At 34.0% G+C, this 24,090-nt stretch overlaps 1 protein-coding gene across 12 annotated transcripts in view; it reads right to left on the bottom strand.

Annotated features, from left to right (window-relative positions):
* LOC118189353 (rho-related BTB domain-containing protein 1-like) overlaps positions 1–24,090 on the bottom strand; it is a 265,646-nt gene that overhangs the window by 148,214 nt on the left and 93,342 nt on the right. For 7 of the 12 annotated variants that reach the window (XM_085817263.1, XM_085817262.1, XM_085817266.1 and 4 more), the window contains one exon: positions 7,918–8,148. In XM_085817263.1, the coding sequence (XP_085673389.1) occupies positions 7,918–8,097 (180 nt within the window). In that variant the 5' untranslated portion in view covers positions 8,098–8,148. The other 5 variants (XM_085817265.1, XM_035359931.2, XM_035359932.2 and 2 more) reach the window with 5 other exon arrangements.

Here is a 24,090-nt window from a genome sequence, read left to right as displayed (position 1 = left end):
GGATTGTACTGCCCAAGAAGTGCAGTCCTTACCAAGGGGACAGTATGAATTTTGTATATACGTAAGTAACGAATTATATATATATAAATATAACTTCAGTAAAATTATAAGTTGTAGTATCTCTTGCATAACGTAACATGGAAGGTCTCAAAAGGCTGAAGCTTCGGCAAAAAAATAAGGTTACAGGGACAACTCCATTTAGCATTAAACGCAGCGCCAAGCTGCCATAGTTTTCGCGACTAATTTTTATCGCCAAATTTGGAGAGAAATAGTCAGATATCGTGGAACTGGGCGACTATATGGCAACATTTGGGTTCCGCTCCTGTGTAACTATAATTGGTCCTATCATTTTGTAATTGTAATCACATCCGGCCTTTTGTAACTATGTATGCCTCCCAGCAATTTCGAGAAATCAAAAGCACTGCAAATTTCTCAGCGGCCGGGAGAAAACTATATACAACCAAATAGAATATCAATTCGTAGTTTTTAGTTCAGAGTTGACTTTGGAATATTGACAGATCTCTGTGAGAGCTGGGCTCTGCTTTTTAGTTCAGAATTTAGCTTAGAGTATTAAGAGTATTGAGAGATCACTGTGCGAGCTATGCAATTGAGGTTTTTTATACTGTTTTCTGTTTAAAGTTCTTAGTAGTTTGAAATGGTAACTGCTGATTGTATTCTATTATACTGAGGAGAACTCAAAACTTTTTGGATCTTTTGTGAAAACTTTTGTTTGTTTTTTGAGAGAACTTTTGTGAAAAGTTCCAGACCTGTGAAGTGTATCTTTTGGGAAAATAAATTTCATCACGTTATCATCGGTTCCGAGCGAATTCAATTCATTACGAATCGTATGCACGTAACAATATTAAGCACGGGTATATCTAATGCTAAAACTATATAAAATGAACGCTTATTTAGAACAATTGAAGGTAAGGGAATCGAGTAAATATCGCGGAAAATACAGTTTCTAAAGTTCATCAAAAAATAAATATCATACTTTATCTGTATAATAACTTAAATCGACAATAATGAATTAAAATTAATTTTTATTTTAAAAAGTACGGATTTAGCTAAATTTATTGATTATAAATTTAACTGCATGTGTTCGCAACAGAATACAGTGGAACCTCGAGATACGAGCACCTCTATATACGAGAAATTCGAAATACGAGGAAAGTATGAGGGAAACGTTTCATCTCTAAATACGAGCATTGACTCGAGTAACGAGCAATAAGCCAGGCTGCTGGTATGCGTGGCGCAGTTTCCCGATCCGGCTCAACTCGAAAAATCCCCTCATCAGATCACTCAGTATTCTTTGATCTACGTGTTCGTGCGCTTGTGAGTTAATTGTTTTTTACATTTAACGTGAAAATAATTAGTTCGCGATGCCTCCCAAGAAGATTGTTGCCTCAGATAATGCATCAAATAAAAAGAAGGAAGCCATGACCGTTGAAAATAGGAAAGAAATTAAAAATAAACATAAGCGTGGTGTAAGAGGGACGGAATTGGAGAATACTTATGTTCGACATCGACGATTTGCACTATTCTAAAGAAAAAGGAAGAAATTAAGAAAGTTGATGCGGCCAAAGGAGTTACCGTTAATTCTAAGCACTGTACAAAACTTCCAGAAGATGTTCAGAAGCTGTTGTTGGTGGGGATTAACGAGAAGCAGTTAAAAGGCTATCATATCGTCGGTGTCGGAAGCTATCATAAAGGTAAACTAAGGTTATATTATTTACCAGTGTTATTTATTAGAAAGCCTGGTATCGCAGTGGCTAGCGCATCGCGCAACAGCACCACAGGTCCGGGATTTGATTCCCGCAAGATCGATTCAGCCTTTCATCCCTTGATTTCCATCACTTGGGTCAATAAAATGAGTACCATGTTTGCTTGGGGACTAAACACTGGGGGTCCTGCGACAAGCTGACCACTTGTTCGGGGCATATGCCTACGCACTCCGGAGCCCACGGTCAAAAAGGCAGATTTTCGCGCGCTGCTGACCTTGGCCCATTAGGGCTGTTACACCACTGAGTTTAGTTTAGTTTCAGTTTATTTATTAGAAAAAATTATTTTTATGTTGATATTTTTGGGGGTGCGAAACGGATTAACTGGATTCCCATTATTTTTAATGGGGAAATTTGTTTCTAGATACGAGAAATTCTCTATACGAGCTCAATGCTGGGTCTGTCATATGTCGATGTTCTACTGTATATTACTTTTATAGGAAAATGCAAATGTCTGCATAATTTCTTACAAAAATTTTTCAGACATTTTTTTTTTTTTCATATTTTACAATTCAGTTAAATTTAAAAATAATACTTATTTTAACACTCGTGAAAAATCCACACTTACCTCTCTCACACAGAAGAATTAAAAAGAATTAAAACTTTTTCTGTAAAACATTTTAAGGCACTAAATAGCAGTAAAGAACACATAAATGTAGTCTGTCCGCAGAAAGGCTTATTAATGGTCATGTGGTTAAAACTGCAGAACAACAGTATTTCTAGTTGCAAGCACTTCCATATACAACGTTAATATTTTCTCTTGGGAAAAAAGAAATTTAATCCATGAACATCTACCTCTTTTAGACAGATGTATACTACCCGACATTGAAAATGCAACACCAAGACGGAGTGGCCAGGAAGTGATGAAACTCAGCAAACAGAAAGAGACAGAAATGAAAAATATGTGACATTTATTTAGAAATAACATGCGTAATACAGAGCGAGAACAGCGTAGTCTTTGTAGGTTGTAGGACCACCTCCGACCGCGATAGACAAAGCAACACGTTTAGGTACTATTACGAAGCGATTAATAATACGAATGCGTAGTTCGAAAGTCGAGTAATAACACTTGACGATTCTTGTTCGAACGATATTTTTGTTTCGACGAGTTTGCATCAGTCTAATTTTGATCTTGATTTGGTATACAAAAATACACGACGATATCTTTCATTTATATTTAATGAAAACACCAAATATATCACAGTAATACAGACACATCGCAACGGCGAACCACTAAACACTTATAGCAGCTGCTAAATTGTTCAACAAGAAATGCTTCGCTAGTTTTAGGAATGCACATCCTACAGAAGAAATGGTACTGACCACTGAAGCATATCCAATGATTGACAAAGAAAAACTTGCAACTGAACTAAAGGTATTCTATTGTAGGTCTGATATTCATGAGTACTGCAAATTAATTGAGCTACTGAAATTTATCTTGGAAAATAATCTAGACGATGTTCTTAGTGAAATTACAAAACTCATAAAAATTCTCTTGACAGTTCCCATGACTATATCAGAGGCAGAACGCTGCTTTTCAACATTGAAAAGAATGAACGCTTTTCTAAGAAGTACTATAAACTCTGAAATACTAAATGCGCTTGCAGTGCTATCAATAGAAAAAAATTTCTTCAGTTGTCATCCAGAGATCAAGGAGAAAAATATTGATCTTTTAACCCAAATTAAAACAAGAAGAATGGATTTCATTTTTAAATGAATAAATAACGATTAAACTGTAACAATTTAGAAATAAATAAGTAAATAAGAAATGTTTAATTTTGTTCTTGTAAGATTTCATGAAGTTTCAAAATAAATTTTCTTTTTATACATGTTTGTTTTCTTTTACACAATTTTAAAACAAAGGCTAAAATTTTTTGGAACAGCACCCCTACTAATTTTAGCTACGAGCCGCCACTGATTCCCTGTCAACCATTTGCCACAGTTCACCTTCTGAACGCGGCAATGGCAGGGTCAGCAAATGATGTCCAACCACATCTCAAATGTGTTTGATTGGTGAGAGATCAGGAGAGAACGGTGGCCAGGGAAGCATCTGTACACCTTGCACAGCACGTTGGCTGATGCGAGCAGTGTGTGGTCGGGCGTTTTCCTGCTGATAAAAAGTACTGTGCACTTCCTAAAGATAGAGAACTGTCACCGACCGCTACACATCATCCACGTGTCGTTGTGCCGTCATAGTGTCCTGAATACGAAATAGAGGTGACATGGAATCATACGCAATTGCGCCTGCCGCGCGCTGGGGCGTTCCGCACTTGCTGCCGGATTGGAACTTTCTCTAAATCGACACCACACTCGTACGTGGCGACTAATATTGGAGAAATGGAAGTGTGACTCATATGAGAACACGGCCCTGTGACATTCCGTCGTCCACATCACTCGAGCCCGGCACCATTGCAGACGTTGGCGTCTGTGATATGAGTCAATGACAATCTTCTTAACGGAAGCCACGAGTGCAGGCCACTAGCCACCAATCGATGACAAATGGTTCTGGTCGATATGGGAACATCTACGGCAGTGATGGCGAACCTATGGCACGCGTGCCACAGTCGGCACGCAGAGCCTTATCCGCGCACGCGACTAAAATATTACTTCCTTAATCAATAATCACAATAAAATGATATTATGTAAAATAAGTGTTTTAGTCTGTCTTGAACGTTTTACTTACTTATCGCATATTGTGACTGGCATAGAGCCTAAGCCTAGACATAAGATTTTCATATATCGCCATAGAAACGATATACATATTTATTGATCCAATTTATGACGTTTTAATTGTTTGGGCCAATCATATTACTTGTTACATGGCAAAGAATACGCCAAAGTTCATGCAGCTAACTTTTGCTGAACGAGTTTAAATTTATTGCAGACTGCTGGTGAGTTTAAATACTTTTATTGTTAAATAGATTCTAGTTTTCAGATCTAAGCATTTGGAGGTAATTTATAAATAATTCTAATTTAATATCTTAAACGGAATGGCACGCAGCCATTCTATTTCGGGCACGTAGCCCCAAAAGGTTTCGCCACCACTGATCTAAAGTGTCTTGAACATGCTAAAGAATGGAGGTAGAAGTGGTTTGTTGATTAGCCACCGCGTGTCGGCGGATACGTTGATCCACACACGCTGACGTCACTCTAGCTGCACCGACACCCCTCGAACTTGCCAAATTTCGTTATTACAACCATCATCTGTGGACGCGTCGAGTTATGTATCAGCTGAGATTTGCTGTATGGACCTACCCGCCCCTCTCAGTCCGATCACCATGTCCCTCGTAAAATCGTCTGTCTGCTAGAACTGCCTTCGTTGACGACGGCCTGGCATTCTCTGCTATTACACGCGTCCTCTGAGACAAGAACAAATTTTCTACGATGATTTCCCTATCAGAAATAACAGCACAAAAATTTAACATTTTGCAAGTTCCGTTCCTTATATCTTCCTCAACGCGGGCTGAAGAACTGCGCATTTCACATCATTCGCATAACTGGGTGACGAGCGTCTATCTTGAAATTTGCATAATGCGGCCCACTCCTTCTTGGTATTGCATTTTCAATGTCGGGTAGTGTACTTTCAGGCTGTAAATTAATTAAGCTAGCTATCGGGGGAAAATCATTTCTTAGGGATCTTTACTATAAGAGGAAGCAATAACTGTGATTTTACGAATTTAAGTCTCAAATTTTCTAGGAAAACATTTATTTCCACCTCCCCCGAAATTGAACGAAATAACCACTGAATGAGTCTTCCCCACTAATGAAATAAAACAGAAGAAAGAGTAATTAAACATAGCATGACAAAACTATCGGATACTTTATTATGCCTCAGTCAACAGCACCTAACTCTATCAATACTCGCCCAAAAAATTGTCGCGTAGAAGATTTCTTGAAATATAGCCAGACTTATAGTGGCACCACGTAAAAAAAGTGATCGTATAACTTTTCTGAGTACAGTAACGAAAATGATGCAAAATTTAAAAAGCATATTAAACTGTTTTGTTTATATTTCAAATAATTTTTTTTTATTATTTTATGCTTTACAATAATTTCACACTTTATCAAACATAATGCAAACATATGAAGCAAATAAACATACGCTACTCTAAATCTTATCAGAGTTTTAAATGAGTTTTACAACAAGAAACACACATTAGTATTTAAACCTTAACGCTGAACAGTGAAATGCCATCTAATGCACAGTAAGAGCAGAATAAACAAAAAACAATAAACAAAATCCTCAGTTCTGGAAAACCATGGCAAACCAATTTTAAATATAACTTAATACGAAATTTGCATGTTTGACAGTAATGGGAAAATCTGAAGATGAACGTGAATGAAATACGATCAATTAAGAGCTTCACAGTGGGTTAAAAGAAATCACTGAAGTAGTTAGCCCGATGAAGTAAAAAAAAAAAGCGCTTTTAAAAGCAATAAATAGCTCATAGAAAAGATCAAATATCTATAGCAGTTGGAAAAATGGTGATCAAACCCTGAAAAATAGGGTGGGGATAGTTCTAAAAGAGAAAAGCTGAATCATGTGTACCATTCAATCTAAATGTGGAACAGACTGAATAACCGCATCATTTTATGATGTTTGATTGGACAAGCACAATGATTTCTGTGACGTCACCCCACATTAAGAATATCGCCGTTTACATTGGTGACGTAAAGCGAACTCGTTGCCATAGGAACGAAGCGCAGCTTTCGAGAAACTTGTCAGTCTTTTGAACTTAAAAATTTCTTTCCTGGGGCCAATGAATATAAAGTTTTCTCCAAAATGCAGATTTTAAGTATAAAGAAACACTGTTACATTTTTTTTTTTTTTTTTTCAATGCAATGCGTTTGTAAATGCATTTATATGGTGCACAATTACCTCATTTTACAGCAAAAGATAACAGTTTCGCTCCTGTAAAAGTTGTTTTACCTGCAAATCAGAATCAACACCAAGAAAACAAATCATCATTCACTATAAAACTTGTGTTTACTAAGTAATTCTCCAAATTTTTACCTAGAAAACCAAAATATACGAACGGAATTAAACTAGTGTTAACGAAATTGGAAACCTAGTATTTTTCATATTAAACGTTTCATTATTCATAGAGAAAAATTTTCCGCAGAATACATAAATATAGCTGGCTTCACAAATAGTTTTAGAAATGTATACGATTTCTCTAACTCTCTCATTTTTGATCATAAAAAATTCCTTCTGTTGTGCTTGAAAGTACTTGGGGAAAAAACACATTAGTGTTACCATATCAGTTCAATCTGATTTTGCAGCACGTTGATATTCAAATAATCAATCCATTTATTAATTTCTAATTATACATTATAGTCTGTAGCTTTCAATTCATTTAAATAAAAATAGCAATAAATGAACATGCAGTAAAACTTGCTGTTTAATTATTCCACATATTAAAGGAATAAAAACTAGCAACTGGAAAGATTAAAAAATGACATATGTTTGTATTTAAATTATGTTTGTATTTAAATTAAATAAATAAAAATTATTTGTGACAATAAATTACTACCTACAAAATTTTAATCAAATTGCAGCCCACCTGTCACACTTAACATACGCAGCTTCAGTGGAATGGCTCCTGACAAAGGCCACTCAAAGACTACCCATACAGAGATCTGAAGCACTAGACTACGAATGGTCACAATAAATTACTATCTACAAAATGTTAATCAAATGCAGCCCACTTAACGTATACAATTTCAGCGAAATGGCTCCTGAGCAAGGCCACTCAACGACTACGCATACAGAGATCTGAAGTACTAGATTACGAGTGGTATCTAAAACGATTGTATATACAAGTATACAGTCAAGAGGTGGCCAAACTTCATGATAGTAGAGAGCCGTAAGTTAAAAGTAGGATCTGTATGTTAAAATTATAAATTTCGAGAATCGCAATTAAATTTTCCAAGCGACACATGGATCTATCACGCTAAAGATTTTATTTCAGCTTGCCTACATTATTTATCTGGAATTTGAAAATACTGCGAAAATTTTTAAACAGCTCTTCACACGAAAGAGCTGGACGATCCTGCTGTCTTGCAGATACGATGGAAAAAAAATCGTTTGTGCATGCAAATTAAAGCTTAAGTTCGAGTGTTAAAACAAAATTACCTCTTTATAAATTCGATACTGGTCGATAGCCCACACTGTAGGTATGTGTGTGGTGAGCAACTGGCTGAGGGTGAGTCGGGCATTGCACGCCCGGGCACAAATCAGTCGGGTCTTTCCCACTGCAGTGTCGCCTACCACCACGCATTTCACATGCTCTTGATGTGGCTGCTCATTATCCATGCTCTTCACATTCCATGTCCCGGGCTTCTTTTACATCACCTCATCCACGACCTATAGAAAAAATTACGCAAAAATTAATCATTCAAACAAAATCAGCGGTGTCTGGAAAAATTAACAACAGGAACATTTTTAAAGAACACATTTGAAATAAAATATATCAGACATGACTCGCTCTAACTAAATATTTCGAGAATAAACAAATCGATCACATACTCATAACAATAGAAAGAGAGCTTAAATGTTTGAAAATATCATGAACCATGTTTAAAGCTACATATCCCTAACATCATAAACTACGTGAATTTGTAAGCACCAATTATAAAATCTGAGTGTTACAGTTTTATTACAATTTCAACTATCAAAACAAAATCATTGTAGAATGTATACATGAAAATTACTTTATAAATTCTTCCAAAAATAAATACACTGCGAGAAACTGCTTTGGAATTTTTATAATAAAGACAGACAATTAAGAATTTGAAATAAAAAAGGGGTCTTACGAATTTATAAAATATATTTAACACCTATAAGTACACATCGATCCATCTGACCGATGGGCATTTTTACGTTCTGAAATTGGTAACACTGGTTAATTGGAATTGAGGGAACTGTGATCTTTGTGTTACACCAGTATATAATACGTCAATGTTTTGGACCAACAAGTTTTCTGCTTTTATAAAAGTTTCAAAATTGTAATACATTTATCATCAGCCATGTTTAAAAATCTTTGTTTGCTGATTTAAATGCTCTTTGATTTTTTTATTGCCTTCAGATGTTTTTTAAATAGTAAAATAGGTAAACAAACATTAAAAACGCATGTGTGCCTTTGCGTTATAATGAACATGTGTTCTTTATACGTGTTAAACAGATACATGCACTTTTCTAATTGAAAAGAACGTTTTCAGAAATGGTCAATATGCATCAAAAGCAAGTAGTAAACCATAAAAGAAAATCCAGATAAAATTCTGGCAGTCAAACAAAATAAATAAATAAATAAATAAATAAATAAAAATAATAAATAAATAAATAAATAAATTGCACGAAGAAACATTTTAATTAGAAATGCTTAGTTGCAGAAGCAGTAAAGATGAAAACATTCATTCTAACAAGAAATTCCATTACCTTGCACAAACAGGCCACAATGTTTACCTGTTAAAAAAAAACTGCTTTCGATTTTTCAGGAGCGTTTAGAATGTTGAAATGAAATCTACATAGCTAATAAACTATCATTAACACAGACATATACATCAATCGTTTTATCACTTTTCCTCCGATGAGGCGCACCTCTCAAAAATAAGCAAGTCAAGGATAACGTTCTAAGCCATATCCATATAATTTAAATTCTCTTTTCACCAACGAATAACAGCTAGTATGGAGTACTTCATGGAGATACTAATTAAAAATTACAAGATCGAATTTGCCAACTGTAATGTAATTTTATTTTGAAGGAGAATTTATTCACGAACCTACCTTTAAGGAAATAACGCAAAAGTTGAAGCATTATATAAATTTCGTTCATAATTTCATTTATTTTATTCTAACGCATTGTATTTTTCTAGAAATTTCAAATATAAAATATTAGTATCAGGTACACTAAAAAAATGAGTTTATGATCATTTACATTTTCTTCGGAATATTTGTTTTTTCAAAATTTTAAGTTAAAAATGTATTTCCATTAACCTTTATATGTGAAGGTCCATATGAATCTCACCAGTGTCGCTGACCATGACGTGAACTAGCATTTTCCAACATTTTCATTTTAAATTTCATTAATATATATTATGAATAATAATTTTATTATGATATACCACACCACAATTTATTCAACATACTCGGCATTACTACCATATATTTGAACATTTTTATGATAATTTATTATCAATTTTATGATAATAAATTTGTTCAAACATACAATAAGTAGAACAAAATAAATTAAAAATTACTTTTCCTTAGATATTTGTGTCGTAAATTCTTTTCGACACCACTCTATTAAAAATATTTTTGCTAAAAATTTTATTTAAAAACGTAACATTAAAAGAATTAATAACGCCGCTACAAACACACATAATGAGTAAAAATTTAAACAGTAATAAACCACTAAGGCCATTATTTTAATCCCAATGTTTTCCATGACAAACCAATTATAAATAAATCGGTTGAAAAATATGTTAGAATTAAAAAAAATACTAATATTCTTCGAAACTTTTGCGGCACAATATTTTTATATAGGTATAATTCCTTCGAAAACATTCTTCATGTATATACTTTCTTTCAAAATAAACCAGCATTAAAAGTATTAAAAACATCGATGGGGGGGGGAAACATAATCGTTTTAATCACGGATATTTAGAAGGAAAAATATCTGAGTTACAAGAATTGTTCAAATAAACAACTAGGATCTGAAAAACATATATAACGACGATGAAATGATAGGCACAGTCTAGAAGAAGGCCAGCATGTCACGTATTTTGCAGCAGCAACGCCAGCATAATCTTCAAGGAAGTCAATAAACGTCACGTAAAATGAAATCCGTCATACATGTGATGCATGTACTGAAGTTGCTGATTATTCATTTAAAAAATTCTTATAAACATCAAACACTATTTCCTGTAAATATTCGACATTAAAACAACTTTTCGTTAACTCTACTTCTTCATCAATACAATATTTCGGCGCTTGAATTACACATTCCACCACTCACAGTATTCTGGAAATTGTTACTTTTACTATGTTCAATCACCTCTTTAAAGTTCTGACCATCAATCCTATTGCACCATACACACGACATGAACGTTGCTCAGAATTTACGGTTGATAGTTTCTCGCTTATTCGTTTAGAAGGGCTTACTCTTTCTTCACGTAATAATTTTACTTTAAAGGGCCTCTATACTAAGGCATAAATTGTGTGAGATTGCTAAAAAGAGATCGCACAATTTTTTTCTGAGATAATTAAAAACATCTGTTATTAAAATCATTTCGATTACTATCTACAAAAAATTAAGTATTATAAAATTAAGCTGTTTAAATCTCGTTCTCCTTTCTATGAATATCTCAAGTCTAAAAGCTAGTTTCGGAGAATTAAAAATCGTTTATCCACATAGTTTAAACTTAGTCAATGAAGACCAAATGAAATACAAGCCACGTAGTAGTCAATTATTAGAAAATGATTTTGGGAGAAGAAAACAACGTCAAGGGGAAGGAATTATGCAAATCAAGCTTTTAAAACCGCCTTTAATACTTTTTTTCAGCTTTCTATTAATAACTAGCGATGCTTATTCATAAAACAATGCATTTAAATTTTATTTTTAAACCGCACATAAATACTTTGTAGATATTCTAGGGTGAGAGAAAAGCGAATGAAGAAACTTAGAATCCCCAAAATAAATCTCAAATTTCAGAATACTTATTAAATTTTATAACAATGTGGAGAATCAAACAATGTAGTAATTTGAAACAAAAATTTTCACTAAAAATTGTAAAAATAAAGTTTAAGATTATAAACCACATTCTTCTTAAAACAACACACGATGCATATCTTTGCTAATTAATTACAAGTCACATGAAACAGATCAAATTGTTTTGATAATTTATGATACCTGTCTGTGAGAAGAACAGTCAGACCATTTTCAGATATTGTAAAACAGTTACGAGTAATATTTCAAATAAGTCAAGCATTTTATGCACACAGAACGGGAATGGTAATCACGTAAACATAAAGAAATAAGTGTGTATCACCATAACCAAAAATCAAACACAATCTAGATTCTTTAAATATCAATCATTTGTTGAAGAGGTTAGCTTCAAAGATTTGTTGCTTCTTTGAAAACTGTTTTACGTTGAAAAACAGGCCGACAATACAATGTGAAATGCAAATATTGTAAGTTTTCTCCTACAGCAATACGAAAAATATTAAGATTTGCTAAAATTTACTGAATTTATTCTAAAACACAATGAAGTGCTTTGGACCCTACTTCCTACTACGACATAATTTACTTGGTTCAAGTGAGCAGACAGGTGGCGAAGGGCGAACCAGAACAAGCAACAGCAAAATGAAAAAAAAAGCATTCTTTTCTTTCGTGAGACGTCTAGAATACCTCTGGAATTCTGCGCCATAAATGATGGCAGACCTTGGAATTAATTAAGCAGGTGGCTAATCAAGGCTGAAAATAATTGGCGTCAACGAACATCATGAAACAGTAAGCTGACAGCAGGATGTTTCTACGACACGTAACTGCAGCTATTTAACTTCTGAAATAAAATAAATGATAACTTAGTAAACAAGTTTATTCTAAAATGTACTAAAGTAATTCTTTAGGAACAAGAAGAACGCTTCTCCATTACAAAAGAAATTGAAGGAATTCACTTCAAATTTAATCAAATGCTCAAATGCTGAATTAAAGCAGTTTCTTTTTCAAGTATGCATTTAAAACAAAATGGACAAAAAGAGTGAAAGAAAAATGCATTTAAATTAAAATATATGCCAAAAAAAGGCAAGGAAGGAAGTTGTTATTATTATTACGTTATTATTATACTACAATAATTATCAATGAACCTAGAGAAAAATTTGTGAAAGGACGATTTTCTTACGTTCCCATTTATTGACCCCTACATTAGAAAGATCAAACCATCACATTCCACAAATGATGATTCGATTATTTATCCTGCCATTTATAAATAAATGGAAATTTGGCAGCTATTGTGTTCATTTATTGGGTGAAAAGGTTCACTTATTGCTATAATAAATTTTTAAAATGAACAGCATATTTTAATTAAAAATGTAAAATTAAAATTATGGCAAATTCATTTAAAATTTTAAAAATAAGCTTTTCTTTTAGTTAAAAATTAATTATACCGGTTATATTATTCATAATTTCTATAAAAAATTATAGAAGAGAAATAAGTGTAGAATTTTCACAATTTTTTCCAAATGTTAAGAAGGATAGACACTTAGAATGCCACTTTATTCTAATAGATTTGAAAAACACTACGAAAGCAAATAGGATTATTGTTAAATTTCTCCTCTCTCACGTGTTAATTAATACTGTCGCAAAACTCGAGAGCTATGTACACTGGTGTGCAAAAATTAAAGACGAGACGGTTTTTTTAATATAACTTTGTACAAAAGCTTTCCAAATCAACACATTTAATACCGTAAGATCCCCAATACGTAAGGACATGAGTAATGTAAGCAACACTTACTAAAAGAGAAATCAGAGGGATAAAAAGAAGCTTTATTGAAAAAGTAGCATGGAGCGCAATGCGACTGAAGGCCGAAACATCCCTGTGATGGGTGTCCAGCAAGAAACATCCGGTCTTTAATAGGGAATATGATCTCCCCTGACCGCTAGGCAGGTTTTACAGCGTCTGCCCATGCTGAGAATGAGGGTGTCAATGAGTTGTTGAGGCATTGCTGCCTATTCGTCTTGCAGCACCAATCGAAGCTCCGGAATCGTTACTGGTGGTAAGGTACGAGCTGCCAAGCGTCTGCTTAGAAAATCCCATACATGCTCGATGGGATTGAGATCCGAAGATCGTGCCGGCCAATCCATACGTTCAATATCCTCACTCTCTAAGAGCTGTTCGGCAGCTACTGTGCGATGGCATGGTGCATTGTCGTCCATGAAAAGGAACTGCGGACCCATAGCGCCTCTAAAAAGACGCACATATGGAAGAAGAATCTCGTTACAATAACGGGTCCCGTTGACTGAACCTGCGTCGAAGATGTGAAGGTCTGTACGACTACCAAGTATGATGCCTCCCCAAACGAGAACACCGCCACCTCCATACCTGACCCTTTCAATGATGTTCGAGGGATGATTGCGGCTTCCCCGCTCTCTCCAGATGAGTATGCGATGAGAATCGCTACTCAGACTGAATCTGCTCTCATCTGTAAAGAGTACTCGCCCCATTCATTGTCTCTCCAATTCCGGTGTTCCCGGCACCACAGAGAACGCCTTCTCCGATGGGCAGGCGTTAGAGGTACACACCGTACAGGGCGTCGTGCAAACAGATCACCACCGTGCAGTCTTCTGGCCACGGTAAAACGCGATATCGGTCGTCCAGTCGCCTGTGTCGTGTGTCTAGTGATTTCTCCCGCTGTCAGCCGCCTGTTTCTTCTGGCCTGTAAGGCAATATACCGGTCATCTGCGGGTGTGGTTCCTCGTGGAGGACCACTACTAAACCCCGGATAGCTGTTCCTGTAGTTTGAAATTGGCTCCAAAGTCGTAAACGATGCTGGGAGCAATTCCGAACTCTGCAGCCACACTTGTCACACTGCGGCCTTCCTCCAAATTCCCAATGATTCGACCTCGGGTAAAAGCATCCAGATGGTGTCTAACAGATTGATTATTCGCCATTTCTCGCTGAGGCAGCAACTCGGTGTCATTTTAACTGCTATACGGCGTGCAATCTCTTTGCCAGAAATACTGATCTTACACCGACAACATGCTTTATACTACTCAGACACTCCCCCATTACGTCTACCTGCATATCTGCGCATGTGCTACCGTACATCACCTTACTTAATCTCCTGATTGGTCTTTCTGTCCGCTCTGCCTCTTCGTTCAGCTGATATGCTAATTTTTCGACTTCGCCCTTAATTTTTGCACACCAGTGTACTAAAGGCTGTGATGCTTCTTTGGCGAAATGAAGCAACTCCAATGATGGAACACAGCAATAACTTTTATTTAACACTCAAAAATGGCGACATACAAACAAGAAGAGAAAACATATTCTATCACTTAAAAATAAATTACATTCTTCGTGCGAGAGTCGCACGTGGCACTCGAGTCTGTTTTCAAATATTGCCATTCACAAATACCTTAATGTTCATCTATTTAAATTATTTAAACTACAAAATTTTAATACTATTTAAAGCTGTTACAAGGCATACACCTTCGTAAAGACGAAAATATAAATGGCTCGAGCATACCTATCTTCACAAATGCGAAAACAATTTCTTCGTTGAGTAGCCCTATAGAAATATTGAACACATTATCACTGCGAATCATTAGCAATTAAGAGACAATCTTGCGATTGATCGTTACCATAATCCATATAGATTCACACAGACTTCAAATAGAGAACTTCGTAAACATGGCTCTGTGGGATACCTCTTCTAGTACATGATTAGAACCTTATCGCAAAAAGCTGGTTTCCACAAAAACAAAAACAAAAACAAAAATTCAACATTCTATATTTGGCAATATTGTAAAAGAATTTAACTACTATTTTGTTTTTAAAGATACTTCAAAATACTTTCATAACAAGCTTGCTATTTTCTATAATATTACTCGTACTTAAATAAATGTAACACATATATCGTATATGTACATTAATAAACATATGCATTTTATTCAGAAGCTTTATTTCTAAAGGGCATCATTTTACAATATTAAGCAATTAAGAGGATAAAGAATAATTCATTCAAGAAATAAAAAAAATGAGCTAAGCATTTTCTACGCTTATAAACCACAACAAGTTAATGAGCTTTCCCATTTTAAATTTATATTCGCTAGCAGAAATATCTAATGAATATTTTACGTCTTCATATGTAATAATAACCAAAAGGCAAATGAATTCGTGATGAAATAGATATGCTTAATACTTAAACTAACTGAAAAGCATATAACTAAACTAACGTTTATATTATTGACAATTTCTTTAACGAACGATCATACACAAGGAATACAAATTATACAAATTTCACAGCGTAGCAAATTATGAATAAATTTCAAAGACCTATTTAAATTTAATGAGAATATAGACCTTGAACATTACTATGATAATTTTCCTCAGGAGCAAAGATACGGATAACAAAACCCTGAACATCCACAGATTTTGTGATAGATGCAATACGTCACAAGCTTCAACAAACAGCATATACAGCTAAAAATAAGAAATCATAATCTCGTTTTTGAAGGTCTTGCTTTCGGAGGCGGGAGTTCCGTTGACTTTTTTAAAGGTTTTTCGGGAAACACTACTTCAGAGCATTAGAATTCTGATAACATTCCAAGGCGGTTCATACTTTAATACATGATACCAGCGACAATACTAACTACAAAGAGAATCTGCAAGTAACAAACTCCGTCGTAACAGCTAAAAAATAAAAGACGCTTACAATTCGGAAATGGAATTAAAGTACATCAGAACGTATTACTCGTGTAAATATGAAGCAAAAAATATCCCTCATAAAACAAACTGACAACTTTTATTGCGATACTACTGAAGTTTAGCAGGTGAAATGAAAGAAATTTCCAGTTATAACTCTACAGCAAATAATGTCTTATATGAAACGTTTTAAGAGGAAATTAATATCCCTCCACTGCTGGAATCTTCGAATTGCCCAAATAATATTTGTTCACACTGCTTCTGTTTACATTTAGATCGGGCAAAGAGAATACAAGTACTGATTATAGTAAGAAAACAAAAAGTTAGGAAAATATGGAATGGATATGCGGCATTTACCATTAAACAAAATAATCCTAATGAGTTCACTTTTGTTATTCATACACTTTTTATACATGATTTCATTCCACTATTCCCAAAGTTAATGAGACCTGTACCAGCTTTAAAGATTAACAGGCAGTATTACAATTATAAAATCACAAACAGTTCAATAATCCAGCGGTTCTGTTACATATTTCCAAGAACGGTAACATAACATTAGTTCTTTCCTTCTCTTCCCGATCATTGTAGAAAGAGATGTTACGGCATGTAAACATAATAAGATAAGGAAGATTACGTTTGATTAGGTTAATCGGTTAAGGCAAGACACACAACGGTTATTTGCCCAAGAAAAGCAATCCCTTCGTTTTGCATTTTAAGGAAACTACTTCGTATTTATGTTACGTGGAGTGAAAACCACGAGAAACCCATGAAGCTAGCCCATTAGGATCTGGATCCGAGACGAACTACCAGTGTTCAGCGTCTTATCTACCCAGCTACGTGTGGGCGATCATATTTTAGAACCGTCAACGTATATAGCAATTTAGTAATAAAGATGATTTCCCTTAGTAGTTCTTCAATTATTCTAATCTAATCTGTTTCTTAAAACAACAATCATAGAAAACATAACAGAACACTAATTTTTCGCCAAGCGTTCTTACATCGGTATCAGAAAAATTTTGACTGCAGATACTGTGACTGAGTGTATACTTTATTCTTTCGAAACATTACAAAAGTTTAAATACGGAAGGTGTTCACACATTTATAGAACGATTTCGATAAAGAATTTTAATGCAAAGCAAATGTTTTGGAATATCAATTTTGGCATCAGTTTATTATTTGAAATGAAAAATATCGTTTGCTACTTTTAATTTTGTTCTTCTTTCAAAATGTAGCATACAAACAAGAGTGTAGGAAACATGTGGAGCGAAGGAGAGTATTTGCGCTTTCCGAAGAGAAATACTCCTATTCCATAAGTCAAAGACGTTGTTAAATGCATGGTATTAGTATTTCAATGTTCAAAATAAGTAATATTACTAATCGGAAAAGGAAACACCGTCGATCATTATTTCTACATGGAAAGAAGACTCCAAACGAATACCCGAAAAAAGTCTGCAATGCTTCTATAGTTAAATCATTGGTAACGAGAAATTCTGTCGACAAAGAAATCAGTTGCAAAGTCTTTAAATAGATCTGTAATAACAATAAATAAAATAAAACTAAGATTTACAATTTAACCTTTTGCGGCACAGTGTGTCCGGTCTGGACACACCTAAAATTTTCCTTCTGTACGCACAGAAAAACTGAATGAAAAAGGATTAATAGGTTACTATAGGTTACTCTGAACCTTCTTTATTTATAGTAGATGGCAGCTCAACACAAACCAGTCCATATATTTTAGCCATGTTTAGTTTTTTAAGACCCTCATTTTTCAAAGATATCTTCCAGATTTTTTTAGGGTATAAAAGGAATTGTTTGAAAAGGAATTTCTATGTTATTTTTTTGGCTGTATGCTAATCTCCTTATTCTATATTAGTTTTAAATTTTAACCTTGAAATCTTGCCTAAAATCAAACGGCGAACCCTAGGTGTGCCCAGACCGGGCTCACCGATAATCTAGGACAACTGAGAGTCTATATTCTTTGTTTCTCCGCATCTCATCGGTCAGTTCATTGACAACAATGCTCGTTTCAGCACTCTTTTCGAAGCTCTATTCCCCAATCAGTGTGCCCACGAGCTTCGAAAAAATTGAATAGAGCTTCGTGCCCACTTGAGTTCGGGCACACCCACAGAATTAAACGATAAGTGCTATGTTCACAAAATTTTACTTGTGTACTCCTCTAGGCCCAATTAGACTGCCTTTTTTTTTTTTTTTTCTTTAAATCAAAACTCCAACTTTAAAAGGTAGCGTGCCGGAAAGGGTTAAATAAGCTAACAAAACAATCTTTAGCAGCTTTTGCTAAGGGATGTGGCTCAACGTAGAACAATTTGTCGTCGAAAAAAAAACTATTTAGTAGATAAATGGAAATACACTGCGACCCTTCATAAAGTATGGATTTACTTAAATGACTGCAACAACAACAACAACGAAACAAAAAAAAAAAAAAAAAAGAGGGGATTTATTTATTATCGAAAGCGAAAAGAAAAAAATATACAGACGTGATTCCATTAATGCCAAGAAAGTTTCAGTAATGAGTTTATGACTATCGCAGGATTCGCTTACAATGGGAATTAAAAACAAGAAGTGTGCGAAAAAATGTTAAAATCAACTCAATATACTATCAAGATAAAGTTTTACGTCAGATATTTACAGAAGAAATCTCGATGACTTTCAAAGAATAAAACTTGATCAAGACAAACCAGAGGGTAATATTTCGAAAAGTACCATTGCAGGCCTTGAAAAACCGAAGACTCACAGAGGTACTGTAAAATAGAAACCCATTACTATTGATGCACTCGGAACGTAATGGAAATCATTACCGCTGCAAATTTTAAGAAAAGCCTTTCTATCAAGGAAATCACGATGCAGACATATAGTCAGAAAAGGCTCCTTTTCTGACTATACGTCTGCATCGTGATTTTAATCGAACATTAAAAAAAGAAAAAAAAAGAAAAAAAAAAAATTATATTTTAAACATTAATTAAATGGTCCTGAAATAATTAAAAATGTGCAAACACACTCTGTATTATATGTTTTTTTACTTCTTTGTACGAAGTAAAAAGGAATTATTCTAATCGCAAAAAATTTCGGGTATCATATTTCAACGAAAATATCCATTTTGACCGTTATCGAATGCAATTTAACGATGTTTTTGCGTCACATCTGTACGTAAGGACAGAATGAATTTTCCGCCCCAAAAAATTATAAAAACTCATTTAAAATTAATCTTTTTCGTCGCGTCTGTAGGTACGTACGTATGTATCCCGCATAAGTCAAAAACGAGTATATTCAAAAAGTTCAAATTTTGTATATAGGACTGCTACAACAGTAGATGTGCACCTCCCATTTTGGTTGCAATCGGACGCACCGGGAAAGTGTATAAATATATGTGTATATATATCCACTCTGTTACTCAGCTGAGCTCAGTTTCTTTATTCTTATATTTTTTGTAAATTGGGCATTTTTTGCTTTAAAAATGATTGAATTACGTTCTTATCTTCCGGTTAAGGCTTTTATGCCTTTAGTTACCCTGCATGTTATAGTTGCAGAATTATCAACAATATAAAAGTTGTTTAAGTGCGGCTAAGTCTAATTTTTATTTAGCATGGCAGCCATATTTGTATACATTTGAAACTTCGCAAAATAGTGGATTTTTTCCCCCGCCAATCTAGCGAAACTAAACTTCGCAACAACAAAGTAACGTCTTCTTTATTATTGCGAATTAAAGGATGCTTAATTCATTCTGAAATTATCATTTAACTTATTAGCTTGTTTTTGCGTAGAAACTACAGTTTTAATTGTAAGAATTTTTTTAAAAATTGTTTTAACTGTACTTGGTGTTTTGAGTTTTAATATCTTTCAATTTTTAATGAAAATAGTTTGAATTTTTATGTATTTTTGCCTTGCCGCGAAGTGAGAACTGAATAATTAGTAGCGCAAGCGCATTAAGTAAGCGGCGTTGAATCGTCTGTGAAAAACTGTTTCTCTATTATTTGTTTAATTTCTTTTAAACATCGTTTTAGATTTATTTATTGAATTTGTATAGAACACGAGGTAATACTTCAGATGATATAATTTTTGTGGACTCCGAGTTATAAAATGAATACGTTGTAACGCTGTTAAGTGAAGCTAGCGCTGAAGTGTCGCCGAAGTATAAATAAATATAGTGAACCTTAAAGAGTGCATTTATTCTATTATGGTTTATGCGCTATCGACGAAGTAGTTTTAAATTCAAAATTCGTTAATTGTTAATTCAATATGTTTAAATGAATTGCACGAAAATCGCGTATAATTTAATATTCCGTACAAGGAAGTCATGTGGCATACACACCAAATTTTTTATTTTTGTGTTAGATGAAATTCTGCATATTCTAAATAATTTTCTAAAAGAAACTAAATTTATGTCACGAAGAAAAAATTAGGTATTTTCTAATGAACAGCTTATTCAATTTTGGGCATAGATTTCCTGAAAATTAACATAACTTAAGCCATCACAACATTCAATTTTATTTGGATACAGCAACTAATACGAACACTATTTCGATTAATTTAAGCTTCTTCAATATTTGATCTCACAATATACCGAAGCTTTTGCAGTCACTTACTTTAAAACACTCTCGCTATTGAGATATGTTCCTTTTCTTTTAAACAATTACTAAATAATATTTTTAACTTATAACAACAGATTATATTCCTACATTAAAAACTATCAGTAATTTAGAAACTTTCTATTCATTTTTGATAACTGCCAAACTTTTCCAAACATTTAATTTTTATGTTACTCCTTTAAAAATCTCTATTTCGCACTACGTCGGCACTTATAATTAACTACACCAATCCCTCCTTTGCAACGTTATTATAACACACGTTTTAATAACACGTCAGGCAAATTAAGGGAACTCCTCAATTTCATAAAGAATGTCCGAGTCCGGTAAGAAGAAAATTATGATAATCCGTCATTTTTTATAAATACAACAAATTTAATTTTTTTTCCTTCTACATTATTTAAAATCTTCAACTGAGCATTTTAATTTCCTTAAAACTACGCACACTTCAATTAAAGTTTCAAATTTCAATTTTCATTACCAGCTTGATTTTAAAGTGATATTTTTCATTTTTTTTCCTCCTTTTTTTTTCAAAGGATAGCATTCAGTGTTACAAATATATCATTCTCTAACGTGAATTTTGTTATTAGCCCCTAATTTTATAAGAGGAGTAATTCGCCAGGCTGTCGAAATGCGACTTCATCGTACTTAACTAACGTGGGTAAAAAATCACATTAAGTCAACATTGATTTCCTCTCGATCTTACAAGAATGGCATTTTAAACAATGTTATACCACACTTCCCACTGCTACAGTAGCAGAAATCTAGTAGCGAAATATTTTACGATTTTCACTCACTTTAAAAATAAAAACTGCACTTAAAATAAAAATCCACAATTAGAAAAGTCACCAATCGTCAAAATGCCCTACTTATAATAACCATACTCATATTACTTACGCAGCCTCAACTTTAAAAGTAATTTATAATTGTTCCTTAATTTATACTTAAAATAAAAAAATCTGACGTGTACACCACGAGTTCCTTGCACAGAATATTAAATTACCGTAATTTCCGGAAGAAACGCCGCGGCGTTTACGTGTTTAAAACTTAAATTTTCAGCGGGTGCGGCGTTTCTACCCATGCGGCGTTTAGGTGCACTAAGAATAAAATATTTCCTATGATGGTCATTGTACATTGTTTGGATGGCCTTGTCATTGTGCATAGACTGGTGCTGTTCCCACACAAAAGACCACTCAGTTGCTTTTTGCGAACGTTATTTTGTTTACATTCTTTCCCTTGAACGGACCTGCATGCCTTATTCACCCTAAACAAGATCTCAGAACAATAACATTCTTTCCCCTTTCAAATCAACATTCTCATCAGTTTGAATAGTCTCTCTCCTCTGCCATTCCATGAATCTTCCAGGACCCATCCTCTCACCACCCTGCCTTTTCTGCAATTTTTTTCAAAGGCGGACACGACTCCACCTGCCTCGCAATAACGAACTCTGACGTATTTCCCCTTCAGCATGAATGGATTTTTCTTGGCATTCTGCCAAATACAGATCCCATCAGTTTGGGTAGAAGTACTTGCTGGATAGTTTTTAATTAGGGAGCGGAAAATTTTTGAAAATGTCTCTAAACGACACAGAAGCTATACATTTCTTACCTTTAATTTATTTTTGAGTTATGGTTTCATTTCATGCATTTTTCTTAACTGGTATGTCATATATCAGGACTTAGGTTGAGTTTTTGCATCTATACGGCCCACGACGATGTCACGCGCAATTTAATCTATTGCGGCGTTTACGCTGATGCGGCGTTTCTGTGTAATTTTAAATTTTTTCCCGCCATTTTTCTCGAGTGCGGCGTTTACGATGATGCGGCCTTTCTTCCAGAAATTACGGTATACGGTAATACGGTCCAGAAATTACGGTATACGGAAATTACGGTAATTTTCCTGCCTTTCATTCAAACATATTGAATTACCAGTTAAAGAATATTGAATTAAATCTACTTCGTCGACAGCGCATAAATCACAATAGAATAAATGCACTCCTTGAAGTACACTATATTTATTTACCGTAGCGGCACTTCGGCGCTACGTTCACTTAACAGCATTATATCTCATTCGTTTTATAACCTCAGAGTGCACAAAAATTATATCATCTGAAGAATTACCACATGTTATATTCAAATCTTATAATAAATCTAAAACGATGCATAAAAGAAATTAAACAAATAAAAAAGAAACAGCTTTTCACAGACTATTCAGCGCCGCTTACCTAATGTGCATGCGCTACTAAATAATTCAGTTCTCACTTCACGGCAAGGCAAAAATACATAAAAATTCAAAATATTTTCATTAAGAATTGAAAGATCTAGAAAATTATAAAACACCAAGTACAGTTAAAACAATTAAAAAAATCTGAAAGGTTTCAGATTTTAAATTACGTCCAAAGGTGCGTTTTTTTTTAGACAGGGACAAAGCCTCTATGGACTAAAAAAACAATTTTTACACTTAAAATTAGAGTTTCTACGCAAATACAAGCTAATAACTTAAAATGATAATTCCAGACAGAATTAAGTATACTTTAATTCGCAATAATAAAAGAAGACATTACTTTTTTGTTGCGAAGCTTAGTTTCTCTAGATTGGGAAAAAAATCCACTATTTTGGTAAGTTTCAAATGTAAACAAATATGTCTGCAATAGTAAATACAAATTAGGCTTAGCCGCACTTAAAAAACTTAAATTGTTGATAATTCCGCAATTACTGCGTGCAGGTTAACTAAAGGCATAAAAACCTTAACCAGAAGATAAGAAGAACATAATTCAATCATTTTTTTAGGAAAAAAATGCACAATTTACAAACATATAAGAATAAAGAAATTGAGCTCACTGAGCCGAGTAACATATATATTTTTATATACTTTTGGTACGGCCGATTGCTACCTAAATAGGAGGTGCACATCTACATGTTATAGCAGTTCTACATACAAAATTTCAAAGTTCTGAAGCTACTCGTTTTTTAATTATGCGAGATACGTACGTACAGGCGTCACGAAAAAATCTCTTCAGAATTCATTTTATATTAGTTTCATATTTTTTTGGGGGGAAAACAGTCCTTTTTTCTGTCATTACGTACGGATGTCACGCAAAAACATCGTTATATTGCACTCGATAGCGGTCAAAATGGATATTTTCATTGAAATATAACACCGGAAATTTTTCGCAATTACAATACTTCCTTTTAACTTCGTACAAGGAAGGAAAAAGGATATTAAATCTGTTTTTAAAAGTAAAATATTTCGGTTATTTAATTGTATTTCTTTTAATACAATAT

The sequence above is a fragment of the Stegodyphus dumicola genome, chromosome 5 (assembly GCF_044657685.1).
Source record: "Stegodyphus dumicola isolate Sdum_Otavi_A_Nest chromosome 5, ASM4465768v1".
Lineage (NCBI taxonomy): Eukaryota > Metazoa > Arthropoda > Arachnida > Araneae > Eresidae > Stegodyphus > Stegodyphus dumicola.
Note: the sequence above shows the minus strand (reverse complement) of the source record. Positions and strands in the feature narration are given on the sequence as shown.